The 16,888-nt window shown below is 39.2% G+C and overlaps 2 protein-coding genes across 3 annotated transcripts in view; one reads left to right on the top strand and one right to left on the bottom strand.

Moving 5' to 3' along the window:
- The first annotated feature begins 7,856 nt into the window (after positions 1-7,856).
- Positions 7,857-9,320, top strand: WDR5B (WD repeat domain 5B). The gene is made up of 2 exons (XM_069472702.1): positions 7,857-7,910; positions 8,247-9,320. Exon 2 carries the CDS (start codon positions 8,328-8,330, stop codon positions 9,318-9,320), a length of 993 nt encoding a protein of 330 aa, XP_069328803.1. The 5' UTR covers positions 7,857-7,910; positions 8,247-8,327.
- A 1,583-nt stretch (positions 9,321-10,903) lies between these two features.
- FAM162A (family with sequence similarity 162 member A) overlaps positions 10,904-16,888 on the bottom strand; it is a 29,375-nt gene continuing 23,390 nt past the window's right edge. The window contains exons 4-5 of one of the 2 annotated variants that reach the window (XM_069472701.1): positions 15,070-15,178; positions 10,904-12,659 (exon numbers count right to left, since the gene is read on the bottom strand). In XM_069472701.1, the coding sequence (XP_069328802.1) occupies positions 12,567-12,659; positions 15,070-15,178 (202 nt within the window). In that variant the 3' untranslated portion in view covers positions 10,904-12,566. Of the gene's footprint in view, positions 12,660-14,954; positions 15,179-16,888 lie in introns of those variants that run through there. The other variant, XM_069472700.1, reaches the window with a different exon arrangement.

The raw sequence follows: 16,888 nt of genomic DNA, 5'->3' as shown, positions 1-16,888 counted from the left end.
GCTGAGTTTTTTAAAATTGTAAATTACTGGTAACATGTCGTTTCTATAGGATGTTTTAAATTATGTACCTTCTATTGGATGGTTTAAAAAATTTCATTTTATAAACCAGTTTGAATGGAAAAACCATAAAGCACACAAAGTTGTCTCCTCACATTAGTAAGAGTAGTGTACATTGGGAATTTTTGCTGCCAGTTGCAGGTGTTTCAATGAATGAATTAAAGTTCATTTAACTGACATGATCTATTTTCTGTCTAAAACAGAGGAATTTATCTTGCTCCTGTCCTAGAGGAAGTTCATAAATTATAAGATCTGAACTAGATTTTTTTTTTTTTAAGTATAGAAATGGAATTGGCTAAAAGTTAAATCCCAGCATACTTCAGATGTGTTGGAACTTGGTACTGATAAAACAGTCTTTATGGTAATAGAAATGACATTTTAAGGGGTAACTGTAAATCCTATTTTTAGTTTTCTACCGGGTAGAGTCTTCATTTAGTTTCAATTTATCAGATGCCCTGTGTCTAAGGTGTTGCTCATTACAAAAGCATGTTGATTTCAACACAGGAAACTCTTTTGCAGTTTTATTTACTGATTGGGGGAAAGTAGCTTTGTTTTCCCCTTCCTCTTTATTTTTTCCTTCCTCCAAACTTTCAAAGTGTATTCTTTGAAATGAGAACTTTAGTGGGGAAAAAAGCATTGAGAGGATTTGGGATGTAAAGGCACCTGGTTTCTGAAGGACCAAAATGTAGATATGGCTGGATTGAGAAATATCAGGGAAGGTAAAGATGATGGATATGAAGAAAGGAAAGATTTAGGAGACATTTCTCTGTGGAATACTTTCATGTTCTTGTCATTAACTAATCAAGACCCTTTTTAACTCTTACCTTTGTCAGTTGTACTGCTTTTGAAAATCCTATTGCCCTACTATTGTTTCTTCCATATGCCAGATAAAGCTGATTGGGCTCTGGGTCATTTTCAGCGTTAGGGTCACAGAGCATTGGCAATCATCCCATAATAAATCTGAATCATTCCAGGTTGCTGCTGATTTTGCCTAAGAAAAAATATGTAAGTATATTTTATAAATCAAACTTTGTCAACTAAATCTTTTATTGTACATGGCTACCCACAGGCAACTTTGAATTTACTTCTCTAGTGCTAAACATTTGAGCTGTTTAATTCCCTAACTTGGGGTTGCATTATGAAAAGGTTTTCCTCAAGTCCAGGGGTTTCTTTTCTTTCTTGCTGATTAGTTTTGGGGAAGTTTTTATATTAATAGACAAGTTCAATATAACTGTTTTAGGGGTTGGGGCTTTTTATGTATATTGGAAATTTTTGTGTCTGAGGATGATAGTAAACAATAGGGAAAAGGATAGGAATCCACTTTGGGAAAGGGGCATTGTTTGCTTTCAACATATACACTGCCACCTACATTCCAAAATTTACTCATTTGCAGAGATAGGTATGCTTATATATGGAAGTCTCAAATCTGAATTTTTGTCCACCCCAAATTAATTAGGACCATTTCTATTGTGAGACAAAAAAATTAAATATATATCTGCCATATTGGGAAATATTTGGGAATATGTTTTTTTTATCAAAAGTTAAAGTAATTTTTAGAAAAAAGTTAAAGTAATTGAAGGCTAGATATAACTGGTACAGTAAGTTGGCAGTAATACAAAGAACATTCCAGCCAGGTTTGGTGGCTCACACCTATAATCCCAGCACAATGGGAGGATTGCTTGAGGCCAGGAGTTTGAGATCAGTCTGGGCAACATCGTGAGACCCTGACTATACAAAAATAAAAAATTAGCTAGGCATGGTGGTGTGTGTCTATAGTCTTAGGTACTCAGGAGGCTGAGGTGGAAGGATCGCTTGAGCCCAGGAGTTCAAGGCTCCAGTGAGCTGTGATTGTGCCATTGCACTCCAGCCAGCCTGGGTGGCAAGAGTTGAGACCCCCATCTCTAAAATAAAAATTTCCATAGCATGTTTTATTGTCAGAAAAGATAGGTTATAAGAATGGATACCAGAGCATCAGAAGAATGTGTGATAAAGCAAATTTATATGCTAATTAAAACTATCAGATTGCTATTGGACATAAAATACATTTGGAAGCTTGCGGTAAGAAGGAAGAATTATGGTTAGACGAAGTTCCATTCTGTTTTCAACTAAAAGTAAACAAGTCCCAGTGTGTTTTCCTATAGGTGAAATAAAAGCAACTTGTCTTTATCTGTTGTGTACCAGGTACCTGGCCAAGGGGCTTTTTCTTACTTAATCCTCCAACTACTCTTTGAGGTGGATAATTATTACTATGTTGTAGATGACAAAGTCAAGATTTACAGGAAATGACTTTGCCCCAAGGATCACAATCCTTAGATACTGGCTGTCCAAGAGAGGGGAAGAGCTCCACAATTTCTGTCGAAGAAAGCAGTGGTCACGCAGTAGTCCTGTGCTGAACTACTCCCAGAACTAAATTTCAGCAGCCGGCCTTTTTGTTAGACATTCTTCCTGAATCTTTCTCATTAGCACCCTTAAAATGACTAAATCAGGCATAAGTTGCTTTTAGGTTATATAGTCTGGAGTATAGGCCCTCTCGGTCCAAACATCTTTTTTCCGTTATGTGGTGCTAAAATTCTGTATGGCCAGGTAAGTACAACAGAGGATTAGAAAAATAATATGCAAATGATGGATTTTGAGTTTTATAACATAATGGCTAAACTTATAGAAATGTGTTTCCATTCAAATGCGAATGTAGAAGGTATTGACTTAAAGAAAGGCTTTGGAATGAAGAATTACTGTTTTAGAAAAGCAGGGCCATGGGTATGAATTTAAAAGTCTATTTCCTAAAGAAGTATAGTCCAAAGGAATGTCAAAAACTAAGATCATCTTTTAATGTATTGGTTGTTGAGTATTTCTGCTTACCTCAAGTCATTCTGACCTCTATGTCCTTTTTCAAAGTGTTCTGACACTTTGATTTGGAACGGCTCTAATGATCTTTGTACTTGAATGTGGTCTGTCAGGCCATGGGTGAGTGCCTTGCACATAGTAGACATTCAATAAATACTAAATGAATGAAGGAATAAGCATCTATGTGATATTAGTAAAGAGTTCTTGATTGCAAAAGAAAACCTAAAGGAATTCTTTGATGCTATTATTTGAAACCAGGATTAATAACTCTTAAAACAAGTGTCTCAACATCTGTTTTATATGCAGTTACCTTTCAGGAGACATAATTTGACCTGAAGTTTACAAAAGCAAACACTGTCATAGCGGAGGGAGGTCTGTTATTTAAAAACAAAAAAACTCTGTCTTCTCAGAAAAGTTGATGGGTGTATTCCACAGGTTAACTAAAATATAATCAACCTCATGTGTTTATATATACCAAAAATGCCTCATCACTCCATTCTGGCATATTTTAAAATTAAGGAAAAATTTTGTCAGTTATAACCAACTGATGTGGAAGCTGATGATTGCCTTAGGCTATTAAACGGGGATTTTTCATTTTTACATACTATATGTATTGCCAGAGAACACTTTTTTTGTCCATTCCTGTAAGTCAAAGATGAGTAGAAACAGAAGGTGTATTTCTTCATTCCATGACTGCTTCTCCTTTTTTTTTTTTTTTTTTTGAGAGATTTCACTGACCAGGTATTTTTTTCTGAAAACAAAAAATTTTAAAGCAAAACATAGTCTTAGTTCCTGCAAACTACAGTTTTATCTATAGTATAAAATTGCTGGATTTACAAGTTTATTAAAGCTAGCTTGAATGATCGTTGACCCTATTTCACTTGCACTTTGAAAAAGTCATTGTTTTCTCTAACTTTAAATCAATATATGGTCATTTCTGTGATCGTGAATATTTTTGCAGAAAATAAAATTACTCTTTAAATTTCTTTATCCATATCCACTTAACCGGAGGAAGCCAATGGAGTCCAGTGGGGGTCCACAATAAGGATCACTGCTTTAACCTACCACTTGGGCCCAGCATTATTAAGATAAAGTGATGGGCAAGGAGAAAATAGAAACCCAAAAGACTATAGTGGTGGGGAGAGAACAGGACAGAGTTTGAAAGAGAGATGAGTAGGCTGGGATATAAACTCATACAGAGTGGAATTTTCCAAGATTAAGTTACGATTATGAGATCTTGGGAAGTCAGCAGTGATTACTGTTTTGCTGGAGATTGTCTCAGTTTATATTTTATATTGGTAGTTAATACCTGTTAATTTTTTTGGTGCTCCTTTCACTTTTAAAAATGTCCCAGTTTGGATGGTATTACTTGGCCACCGCATACTTAGCCCAACTAGATTTTTGTACATTTGCTAGTAGTCTGTGTACGTACATAGTTCTATTAATGCTTGCTTTTGAGGACTGGATTTGGTAGTCAAGAGTTGCTATGAAGGAAGTTAGTCAAGAAATTCCTTAATGTGAGAATCACACTCAGGCCATGGTTAGGTCCTACACACATATCAAGAAAAATTGCTCTCTTTGTGGCAACATTTCTAGAATATTTGCAAATTTTTCTGAGGGGCAAGGGAAATATACCTTTAAACTATAGACAGGTGACTTTGATTTCTAAGACATTTACGGAAAATCTGCATAAAGCTAGTTGGTTTCTACAGGGAGGAAAACTTACACATCACCCATCCGGTGAAGATTAAGGGCAGCAAAAACAGAAATTGTTGAAAAGGGGACGGTGTGAGTAGTTTTGCTTGGGAACCCAAAATGCAAATCTCCGTTCTGCTACTTTGGATTTACTAATATCAGTGTTTCTTGACTCAGTAGTCGCTGTTACCCCCCTTTGCCCAAGAAAGTATACTATGAAATTCTTAGTCTTAATTCCTAAGGACTACATGTTAATATTAGAACATGGATAATTAATAAGATTTAACTAGTTATAGCCTTGATTTTCTTTGCACAAGTTCCTGATACTATTTGTAAACAAAAAATCCCAGACATCAAGAAGTGGATTTTAATAATGGAAATTTCGGCCCTGCACGGTGGCTCACGCCTGTAATCCTAGCAGTCTGGGAGGCCGAGGTGGGCGGATCGTTTGAGCTCAGGAGTTCGAGACCAGCCTGAGCAAGAGCGAGACCCCGTCTCTACTAAAAAAATAGAAAGAAATTATATGGACAGCTAAAAATATATATAGAAAAAATTAGCCGGGCATGGTGGTGCATGCCTGTAGTCCCAGCTACTCGGGAGGCTGAGACAGGAGGATCCCTTGAGCTCAGGAGTCTGAGGTTGCTGTGAGCTAGGCTGACGCCACGGCACTCACTCTAGCCTGGGCAACAGAGTGAGACTCTGTCTCAAAAAAAAAAAAAAAAAAATTTCTTCAAATTTGGGGAAAATCTTAAGAAAAATCATTTCTAGATAGTCCAATCATCACATCCTTAATTGTATGGCCCCCCTCTCTCTCATGCTGGTGATGTTTGTAGTGGGCTAAATATACTCCAGCACCAACATACCGGCCCTCATGTCTTGGCCCTCATGTCAAGTGATTCACCTTATCTATCTAATTTCCTTTACTTTCCTGTAGTGCAGCGGTCCCTAACCTTTTTGGCACCAGGGACCGGTTTCATGGAAAATTTTTCCATGGACCGGGAGTGGGGTGGTGGGGAGGCGGAGCTCAGACCGTGCGACGAGCAATGCAGCGCAGGGAAGCTTCGCGCGCTTACTCACCCGCCACTCACCACCTGCTGTGCAACCCCCTTCCTACGTTTCATGGAAGACAATTTTTCCACGGGGTGGGGGGTGTGGAGCTCTGCACCCAGTCCCTAACAGGCCGCTGACTGGTACTGGCCCGCAGCCGGGGGTTGGGGACAGCAGCTCTAGTGCATGTAGTTATTGGAAAAATATATATAGATTTACCTAAATCCTTTAAAACAATGCCTAAACTGTTAAATTTACCTTTTAATGAGTTAATAAAAATGGAAATAGTTTTCAATTGATGCAGTTTTTAGGCTTCCCAGCCGAAATTATACGACCCAGGTTAATGGGAGGAGGAAACGAGGGAAAGAGGCAAGGTTTAGTCAGAATTGAACTTTAGGATACATTGAAGGCAAAAAAAGGTTTTTCCCCTTTTCAAAATGTTACAGAGTGGGGAGGGCCATGGAGACCTTGCCTTAATAGCTAAGAACAGTTACAATTTAATGTATATAAATGAATACTCTAGACCAGGGTTCCCAACCTTATTGGCACCAGGGACCGGTTTCATGGAAGCCAATTTTTCCACGGACCTCAGACGGTGATGTGAATGATGGGGAGCAGGGAAGCTTCGCTTGCTGGCCCGCCGCTCCCCTCCTGCTGTGCGCCCCGCCTTCCTAAGTTTTGTGGAAGACAAATTTTCCACAGATGGGCGCCGGGAGGGGCGGTGGAGCTCTGCAGCCGGTCCCTAATAGGCTGCAGACGGATACCGGTGGTCCGAGGCTTGGGGGTTGGGGACTGCAGCTCTATACCATTTTAAAGACATTCTTCCCAGTCCCAGAACTGTCTCATTGTGTTCACATCGTTAATTTGCACTAGCTTAAGTTATTTGCCCAATTCCTGTTTAAATTTCCAACTAGAGTAGTAGTAGGGTCTTAATGAGGTTTTTACTATAGTTAATTTATTACAGGTGACCTAATTATGCCTGCTGTGCTTTATAACGGCAAAGACTTTCAGTTATCCCTAATAAATACACAATAGGATACCCTTGATTCCAAATGCTTTTTAATTCTCTACTGACAGCATCATTTAACTCGTGACTTTGGCTTGGTCACGGCGAAAACCTTTTAAACGGAACATTTTCTGCCGCTCTTGGGCATACCATTGAGCAACTCTACAGGGATGGAGAAACTAGTCAGGCTTATAGTTTTTTGGTAAACCTATTCTTGTTTAAAAGAGTAACTTACGTGTGAATAGCATGTATATTTTGCATACTTTCACAGCCATTGATCATTTCTTTTAGAACTAGGGAAAGATCGCTAAAGCCTAACTAACAGTAACCTTACCCATCTCTTACCCCGTTGCACCAACCTCTTTGTTCTTTTCTGTTTCAAGCACCTTTGAGATCCCATCTCAATTTTCTATGGAAGCTTAAAACGTTTAAGTTTTTTTAAGTTAAATTTTTGCTCGTTACTCCTGGCATAGCACTGGCTTTTAAAGGCCCCTAACAGACGTACTCTTTATCCTTTCCAAAACGTTTTTAGGGAAAACTTTTAAACCTGGAGTTTTATAATCTGGCATAAATTCTGCCACACACCCCTTGCCTACGCATCATCACACAGATTAGCTAGACCCCAACGCCATGCCACCAGGCTCTACACCACAGCAAATGGAAGGCGTGGAACCAAAGCCGCCTGCGGAGCAGGAGTTTACAAGGAGTCACCGACGTCTGGGTGGATCGAGTTTAGCGCATTTCCGAAAAGCGTGCTGTTTGGGCAGTTGACGTGTCAAGTGTGGGCCTCAGCTTGCGGCTAAGGGGCAACGGCAAATCCAGCCCTCTCCTGTGACAGTTTCCAGAAAGAAATGGTCTTTGAAATAAAGATCCATTGCTTCCCACATTAGCCAGTCAGGTCTGGGACAAACCCTGTACACCTAACCCACCCACCCAAGGGCGCAGTCCCGTTTGCGTTTGGAGGGCGGGGACGAAAAATGACCTGAAACAAATGCCCCGGCGCCTCCTTTTGCGCAAGCGTAGGGAAGCGTCTCCCATTGGTCATCTGGGCTCGGAAGCGGTGGTTGGGAGGGGCTTCCTTCGCACAGGCTTCCTTTCTCGCTTGGTTAGAGATTGACGCTGCAGTGCTGTCTCGTCAATATGTGCGGAAGTATTCCCTAGGCCAGGGCTTCAGAATCCGGTGGCTACGTAGGTTTTCTTTTGGCTTCTGAAATCCGTTTAAAGCGGTGGTTCGTTCATCCTCAAGTACCTAGTCTGACTGGTAGGATTGCACACGATGGCAAACATTTCGGAGCTGGCGGGGGGGCGTCGGGGGGGGGCGGTGAAAAAATACTTAATGTAGAGATCCCCCTCGCTCCTGCTTTGGACAGCTTTATATTGTCCATTAATAAAATAACGAACATTAGTATCTTACTTGTCGACAGCGCACAGGACCCTTTCAATAGGATTTCTCAAGTATTTAACAAAAGAGTGGAAAAACTGAAGTGGTCCAAGCCGTGCTGCTGATTCAGTATATATTGTAGTTTAAAGATGATCCAGAAATTATAATCATTAAAAACAGTATATATTTGAATCCGATATTTTTATCTTCATTTAGCTGGGCAGAAAACCAAAATACTGGGCTGCCTGGTTCAGGACTGGACGCCTAGCCAGCCTACTGACTTGGAGCTTCAGATCCATGGCAACAAAGGAGTCAGGAGATGCCAAAGCACAGTTGGCGCTCACTTCATCAGCCAATCAGAGCCAAGAAGTGCCTGAAAAACCGAACTATGCTCTCAGATGTACTTTGGTGGGACATACGAAAGCTGTATCATCAGTTAAGTTTAGTCCTAATGGAGAATGGCTAGCAAGTTCTTCTGCTGATAAACTAATTATAATTTGGGGAGCATATGATGGAAAATATGAGAAAACACTCTATGGTCATAATCTGGAAATATCAGATGTTGCCTGGTCATCAGATTCCAGTAGTCTTGTTTCTGCCTCAGATGATAAAACTCTAAAGATATGGGATGTGAGATCAGGAAAATGTTTGAAAACACTGAAGGGACACAGTAATTATGTCTTTTGCTGTAATTTCAATCCACCATCCAACCTCATCATTTCAGGATCTTTTGATGAGAGTGTGAAAATATGGGAAGTGAAAACAGGAAAGTGCCTCAAGACTTTGTCTGCTCATTCTGACCCAGTTTCTGCTGTTCATTTTAATTGTAGTGGGTCCTTGATAGTGTCAGGTAGCTATGACGGTCTCTGTAGAATCTGGGATGCTGCCTCAGGCCAGTGTTTAAAAACGCTTGTGGATGATGATAACCCTCCTGTCTCTTTTGTAAAATTTTCTCCAAATGGTAAATATATTCTTACCGCAACTTTGGACAACACGCTTAAACTGTGGGATTATAGCAGAGGCAGATGCCTGAAGACATACACTGGTCACAAGAATGAGAAATACTGCATTTTTGCTAATTTTTCAGTTACTGGTGGAAAATGGATTGTGTCTGGTTCTGAGGATAACCTGGTTTACATATGGAACCTTCAGACTAAAGAGGTTGTACAGAAATTACAAGGTCATACAGATGTTGTGATCTCAGCAGCCTGTCATCCTACAGAAAATATCATTGCATCAGCAGCGTTAGAAAATGACAAAACAATTAAACTGTGGATGAGTAACTATTAATCCCTTTGGAAATCAAGTAGTAGAGCCAAGTTGGCAAAACATTTTTTAAAAAGATGGTTTCTCTTAATTTAGGCATGGTTTTATATTTCTTTTTTAAAACTATCTTTGAATGTAAGATTTTGAGGCCAATAACCTACATTTACAAAATGAAAACAGCTGGAAAATCACATCTAGAACTTAGAGCTTCTGACTTCTAATCTTGAGGCCTGTTAGTAATCTCGTGTCCCTCCCTGGACAGTTTCACATTCGATTCCTCTCAGTGACTATCTTAGAGGGTCAGTGCATTTGAGAAATATTTAGAAGTTAAGATTACAGAACAGGGGCTGACTGACTAAATGAGGGCAACAGGGGTGTTTGGAATAATTCCAGGGTTTCTGGTTTGGAAGATGCCCAAGCCAGGGATGGTGGTGGAGGTTTCTTATCAAGAAAAAAACCTAAAAACATACCAAAACATAAATGTTGCTTACTGAACACCACCTGTTAGTCTTCACTACCCTGTTAGACTGTGTTGTCTTGTGATTTTTCAGGCAAGCTAAATGAATGGTGAAAACTTATCTCCTTCGTTGTACGTCTGACGTACTGTCTCCCACCCATGGTTCAAACTCAGTTCAGAAACCCCACTTGTGGAACCATCACTGCCTCCCTCCAACCACAGCTGATAGCTGAATTAGGTGTTCTATTTCTATTATTTACCAGTTTGTATTGTAATGCTTTCCTGGGCTTTGTGGAATCAGGAAGTATGTCTCTTTGTATTCTTTGGTTTTTGTATAGAGAATTTATGTATTCTTGGTTTTTGTATAGTAAAGGGATTCAAATAATGTTTGAGGAATGACCGTGATGCCACTACTTTATTCATTCCTTGCCTGCTTTCGATAAATTTTAGTAACAGATTCCTAAAACTATCACGTTGATTAAAAATAAAAAGTATCTAACCATATCCCCACATACTAACTTTATTCAAATAGTGCTTACAGGAAATATAAAGTAGAAAATGATTTCTGCCCACTTTACCTACGGACACATGATATACAATCAAAAAAGTTTAGAAATTAAGCAAAAAAGAGTACAACAATAATTTAACTGAAAGCAACAAGGGCAAAACTGTCTTCTTTTGTAGGTTATAGTACTTTATAATACTACTCATTAAATTTTATTTGCTTGGTAAGTTCTTAGGGATATGACAGAGTTACTAGTAGGGTATGACTGCTAAGAGGTTGGTATGTGAGGATATTGGGAGTAGTAGTATTAGTTCGGAGCAGGTCTGAAATTCTGGCCAAGAAATAGATATTTGACCCAAAAAGAGGTAGTCACTATACATTACTGAATAGCAGAAAGACACAAAATGAGAAATAACTAAATTCTTGGTGCATGGTAATGTTTGTGAGCTTTGTTTAATGAAACATTTTTATTACAGTAAATCTCTGAGATAACAACACTTTGTAATGCTCTTCAGAAGTTAAAAATGGTACTGCTCTATGAAGAAAGATTATGTATTTTTAAAAGAAGTACATTAATATTTACCCATATTTAAAACACTGGCATAAGTGTCCTAAAATGATCGAAAAAATTAATCTTCTAAAATGCACGAGAAGCAATGCTTTTTGATAAATTTGCAAATGACAAATATAAAAAAACTTGATACCTAAAAAGCACCCAAGGTCAAATTACTCTAAAGTATATAGGCAGACATCATTATCAGATAGATTATGAAACTATAGAGTAGTATGTTACATTTTACTGCATATTTTATTAAACTAAGTTCTCAAACAGCTGCATACATTACTTTTTAATCTCTCTTATAACTCTCTGAGGAGAACTAGCACATTGGGATGGCTATATAGTGGTCTCCCCTTATGCTTGGGGGATATGTCCTAAGACCCCCAATGGATGCCTGAAACTGTGGATAGTACCCAATTCTGTGTATACCGTGTTTTTTCCTATACATACATACCTATGTTAAAGTTTAATTTATAAATTAGGCACAGCACAATGCACTTTGGGGCCATTACTAAGTCAAATAAGGGTTAATTAAACACAAGCAGCGAGATACTGCAACAGTCACATGATAACCAAGACGGCTAGTAAGTGACTTAACAGGCAGATAGTGTGTACAGTACGGATACACTGGACAGAGGGATGATTCAGATGCTGGGTGGATGGAACAGGACAGCAAGAGATTTCATCATGCTACTCTGAATGGTATGCAATTTAAAGCTTATGAATTGTTTCTCTCTGGAATTTTCCATTTAATATTTTCAGACCTTGAGCAACTGAAATCACAGAAAGCAAAACTATGGATGGGGGGAGGGTCTAGTGTAATGACTTGCCATCCATTAATACTTAGGAAGCATGTGAGAATAAATGAAATGTTTAAAATAGAAACCTATACCTGTATCTAAATATGAGACAACTTAGTATCCCAAAGTTAAAACTAAATGAGATATATACTTGGTGCAAATGCTTATCTTTCAATGCTAATAAAAAAATACATTATATTTTCATAATTGAGAAATTTAGTTTCTCAGGTAGCAGGAAAAGGGCCAGTTGAGAATTCTAAGCCATGGAGCTCAGAGATGACTGCTGGCCTCAAGCAACTCCATGATCCTGGGATTTCTAAGTCCTCAAAACTCCTGGTCAGACTGCTCTTATCACCTTCCCAGGACGTTTTCAAAAACTGCTCTCCTAAAAGCTTCCATCTGTCAGCATGCCTGAAGGTACTGAGTGTGGTCTGGCTGCTGCTCAGAGCTCTCTCTTTTGGGAGCCCACCACCCCAACAGCACTATGGCATTGGGGAAGGCTGGCTCTCCAAGATGTACCTGAGCAGTGTGCTCAGCTGGCCTTTCTTATCTTTTCAGAAATGAGCTCACACAAGAGAAAGAAAGAATTAGAAACCCCCATTTGGGCCTGTAGAGAGAAGTCACTTTGGTCACGGGAATAGAAGTAAGATACGCTACTTGATTGCTCTAAAGAAAACTTAATATTCTAGTTGAAATAAGTTGTTTCATTTTTCATTCTTCTTCAAAAAGCTGAGAGGCTAAATTTTACTTGGATCAAAGCCATAAAACATAAACAAGTCATTTTTTAAGGAAATTTATTTGTACCTATATAGCAGAAATAGGGAATTGGTATAAGTTTGTGCAAACTATACTTTTATGAAATGGATCCTCGTAACAAATTCTTTTTAATACAGGCTTGTTGCAGCATTATTCCTCAATTTTCAAAATCCAGCCAACATAGATACCTCTGCTACTCTGCTTTGGCCTTCAAAGCTGCTTCCTCTCTCAGACGAGCTTTCTTTTCTAAGTTCAAGCTTGTTAAGGTCTCGTTTCTTCTGGCAGCCTAAAGTGAAACAAATTTGAACAGGTGATTATTTATGCCCATCAGGGGAGAATGCCATTACCTTCACTGATGACAGCAGGTTAACTAGGGCTGTAGAGGTACGGAGTGGTCTGCTGCTTGGACACTGGGCACGGCAGTCCCCTCCATGTGACTTTGACTTCCCCTAATGCTTCAGAGAACAGCAGCCCTTCCAATCGAGCATAAGAGAAAAAGTGCCACACCATTCCTTCTCTTCCTTTCTGGCCCCTTTCTTTATATCTTTACCTCTCTTCTTCCCTTATACTTTATTCTCATGTCTTTCCCGTTTTCTTCCCCTTCTTATCTTTTACTTTAAATACCTTCTCATTTACATTTCTATCCATTTTTTTCTCCTTCCACTTTTCTTGGTTGCTACCCTTTCTCCTTCCTCGGCTCATCTGCATCCTTTTACACCCTTCTAGGTCTTCACTCTTTTACCGAAAGCATTCAGCTTTGGGAATCCCAGACTTTACCTAAACTACTACCACTGATGACTCCCAGTGCTACCTGTCCTACAACTCCATCCTTTCAGTGAGGGAGGCCACTGTCCTCTTCCCTTGTTTCCCTCCATATGTGAACTGTTACATTTCTATGAAGCTTACATAAACAGACTAGTTTCAAGACTTTCATACTAAGTAAGTGAAACTAGTACCCTTGGCTGGTATTTTCTTACATCTGTGGAATGCCATACAAAAAGAATTAGGTATATAGAGGGGGAAGAGAACGGGAGTGAGAAGTTGATAGTGAAAACAAAACATACAATGGCTAATTTCTTTCTTCCAAAGCACGTTAAGTTCAAAAGTTCTCCATTCTAGTAGCATTTACCAACTTCTGGGACATGGAAATTCCATAAAAGGTAAACATTACAATTTTATGGTACAGAACAGGAGAGGAACTCTCTAAAATACATAGCATACACCCTCGGATGATGCTAGAAGAGAACCTAGGGGAATAATTTGCTTCTGGAGTATTTAAACTCAGCTAGTAAAGTATACAAAAACAATGCAGATTTCTTGGAATTCTAGAAGCGCATATGTCCTGTCCACACGCTCCTGTAGGTTTCAATCTGAGGACTATGCATGAGAGGTCAAAGAGGGAGACAGAAGAAAAACCAAACTGGGACAAGAAGAGTTTTCAAGAGAACTTCACCCAGGTGAGCACACTTGCCCCCTTCGTAGTCCCATGAGGTCAACCTAAAATGGTCAGTATTTCCATTTAACTGCAAGACTCCAAAGAGAGCCAAAAGTTCATTTCCCTTTACTCTGGAGTCTCTGAGAATAAGGAAGTCAGCTAACAGTGGGTGTGCAGAAAAACTGTTTTAGTATCTGATAATAGTTATAAGACATCTCTTTTCACATGGAATCTGTGATACTAGACATGGTATTAAAAGAAGAATTTGATCAGGGCTGCTGAATATAAAAATAACTTTATTTTAATAACAAGATAATACAGTATGAGGTTTGGTAACCTGCAAACTTGCGTCTGATTTTTATCTTGCCACTTATTAATAAGCTATGTGACTTTGGGAAAATTATTTAACATCTCTAAGCTTCAGGTACCTCCTTTATAAAACATGGTAGTAAGAGAACATACTTTTTAGGTTCTTAGGGTTATTGTGGTGATTAAAAGAGTTTAACAGTACCTGTTATATAATGGGCACTCAATAAATGGGAACAATTTTACTATTACCTCAATTAGGTCTAGGTTCACATTGTGGGTCTCCCATTAGGGAAATGTGGTCTTGGGCAAGTTACTAAAGCTTTCTATGCTATAGTTTCCTCATCTGTAAATAAGGTCCTAATAATGATATCTATCTTACAGTGTTTCTGTGAGGTTCTAATGAAATATTAATAATAGCAAAGTACCTGGAATACAGGGAGTATTCAATTAGCGATAGCTATTAATTATAATCTGTGTTAAAATGAAGATTTCTAGACTTGCATTCCTATGTACTGCTTAAGAGCTATGGTCCTTAGACATGGCTTCGTTTGGCTGAGCTTTAAATAAAGAACCATGATAAGAATGCCCACCATGAGTTATAGTGAAGATAAATGAGCCCATGTACCGAGAGTGCTTTATAAATAGGCAAAGGGTTATTAAATATGCCAGTGTCCTATTTCTCGATTCACATTTATGACATCTGTGATAATAATAACTTTTTTTTTTTACATTATACAAAACGAATTTAGTCCTTCCAATGCCAAAGTTAGGATTTGCTATTTATCCCCAACCATGATATCCCAGGTTTGTTCCTAATATGTCTGGTTTTGTTTCTTACCATTTCTCATGTAGAAAGTAGCCTCCTCTGAGGGTAAATACAAAGGTCAATCCCTGATCTCCTGCAGGTCCTCTGTGGAGCACATACTGAGATAAAGAGGAAACCCACTCTCACCTTCTTGCCCTCAATAATCATCAGGATGCATCCTGCCACTGTCAGGGCAATCATCACATAGCTCATCTTCACCCGGACCTTATTCTTTGCAGCATCAAGCATCTCAAACCTAAAACAATGAGATCATGAAGGAAAGTTAACTTTTCTCTTTCTGAAGTCATAACAGGATAAAAAACTCTGTGTATAAATCAGAAGTGTAGTGGCATCTATAAATATAAAAAAGGAGGTAGGACCTAGAGATCTCATAGGACATTGGGGGGAGGATGGGACATTTTTCATAACTCTACTCATATATAAAATACAAGATAGCACAAATTTAAAGCAGTACAAAAGCAGCAGAAAGCATGAAGACAGAAAAGGAGTCAAGAACGAAACAAACAAAAAAAAGGCGAGGCATATTAATCTACACTTGCAACGATGCGCCCCAACTTTGGCTTTCAGGTTTCTAGCAGCCTGTGAATGCTAAAAGTGAAACGAGTAGCTATTTATCTCTCCCTGCGGTTCTTAAGAAGATACTATGTGATACAATGATTGTCTGAAAACATCCTGACAACACATACTGCAATGAGCTTTGTAAGTTTCAACCCAAAGCACAATTCAGAAAGAAAACAAACATGATAGAGTTAAAAAATGTATTCCAGCTCCCAGCTTTTTGCTCTCTGTCTTGAACCAGGAATAGATTTGAGAATATCTGAAATAGTAGAAAGTTCCTTTAAGCAATGCTCCCTTAATATTTATCACTTAACTAATATTTTGCTAAAATTCAGTGTCAGTGAACTTGAGATTGTGCTCTTTGGCAAGTGCTTCGGTGTAGCTCTTCTAACCTGTCCAGTGAATACAGACCCATGTGCCTTAACAGCAAGTTGAGTGTTGGATCAACATTCTTGTGTGAAAGCTAAGAGGCCTAACATGGAAGAGTCTAAAGAGAGGGCCACTTTACCTTGGTGATTCTGCAACTAGGCAGCAGGTCATGGTTCCGTTTTTAATTTAATTTTTTTTTTTAAGAGAAAGGATCTCACTCTGTTGCCTAGGCTGGACCTGAACTCCTGGGCTCAAGCGATCCTCCTGCCGCAGCCTCCTGAGTAGCTGGGACTACAGGTGTGCACCACCATGCCATCCAGTCATGGTTCTATTACCTGGGTGTCTGGTAGGGCCTCAAGGCTGGGCATGTGGAGTCCTTATGGGCTAAAGAACTGGCTTCAGCAGATGTGTACATAGCAATTCATTATCTCTAGATGATGGGACTGGAGTGCTTTTTACTTTTTTCCCCCTGGATATTTAACATATATTATTTTTAAAATCACAGGGATGAGTGATAGTACTTGAAAAATGCTTGGAAGGGGGCACAGGGTCTGGGGTGTTGCAGTAGGAGAAGGACCCTAAAAGCATATACAGTGTGACTGAGGCAGTGTGTGGATGGAGTTCTCCAGGTCCTGCTGGGCCTGCAGAGTGGTAGGAACCAGGGCCAACTGCTAAGGACAGTTAAATAGTACCTATTCAGAACTACCAGCATTAAGGATAAACGGCTGCCCAGGCCCAGAGAAGAACCATCCAGGGTGACTCACTAGGCAGTATTTTGGGCCCAAGTGGATCTTGGAACCAACTATAAGGCAGACTAAGGGAGGTGTTGCATAGCAGTGTCTACACAGCATCTGTTAGGGCCATGGATATATACCAGTTTATTTTCAGCTGGGATATTCAGGAAGAAATTAGAGCACAGGCAAGACCTTGGTCATTGTTATTTCTGGTATGTGTGTTTTTGTTTTTTTTTTTAAAACAATATCACCTTTACTGATTTGATGGTATGCTCTCATTTCCC

This window comes from Eulemur rufifrons, chromosome 7 (genome assembly GCF_041146395.1).
Source record: "Eulemur rufifrons isolate Redbay chromosome 7, OSU_ERuf_1, whole genome shotgun sequence".
Lineage (NCBI taxonomy): Eukaryota > Metazoa > Chordata > Mammalia > Primates > Lemuridae > Eulemur > Eulemur rufifrons.
This window is presented reverse-complemented; position numbering and strand designations above follow the sequence as displayed.

Excerpts from the sequence above, each read along its gene's own strand:
- WDR5B (XM_069472702.1), top strand. The coding sequence starts at position 8,328 with ATGGCAACAAAGGAGTCAGGAGATGCCAAAGCACAGTTGGCGCTCACT.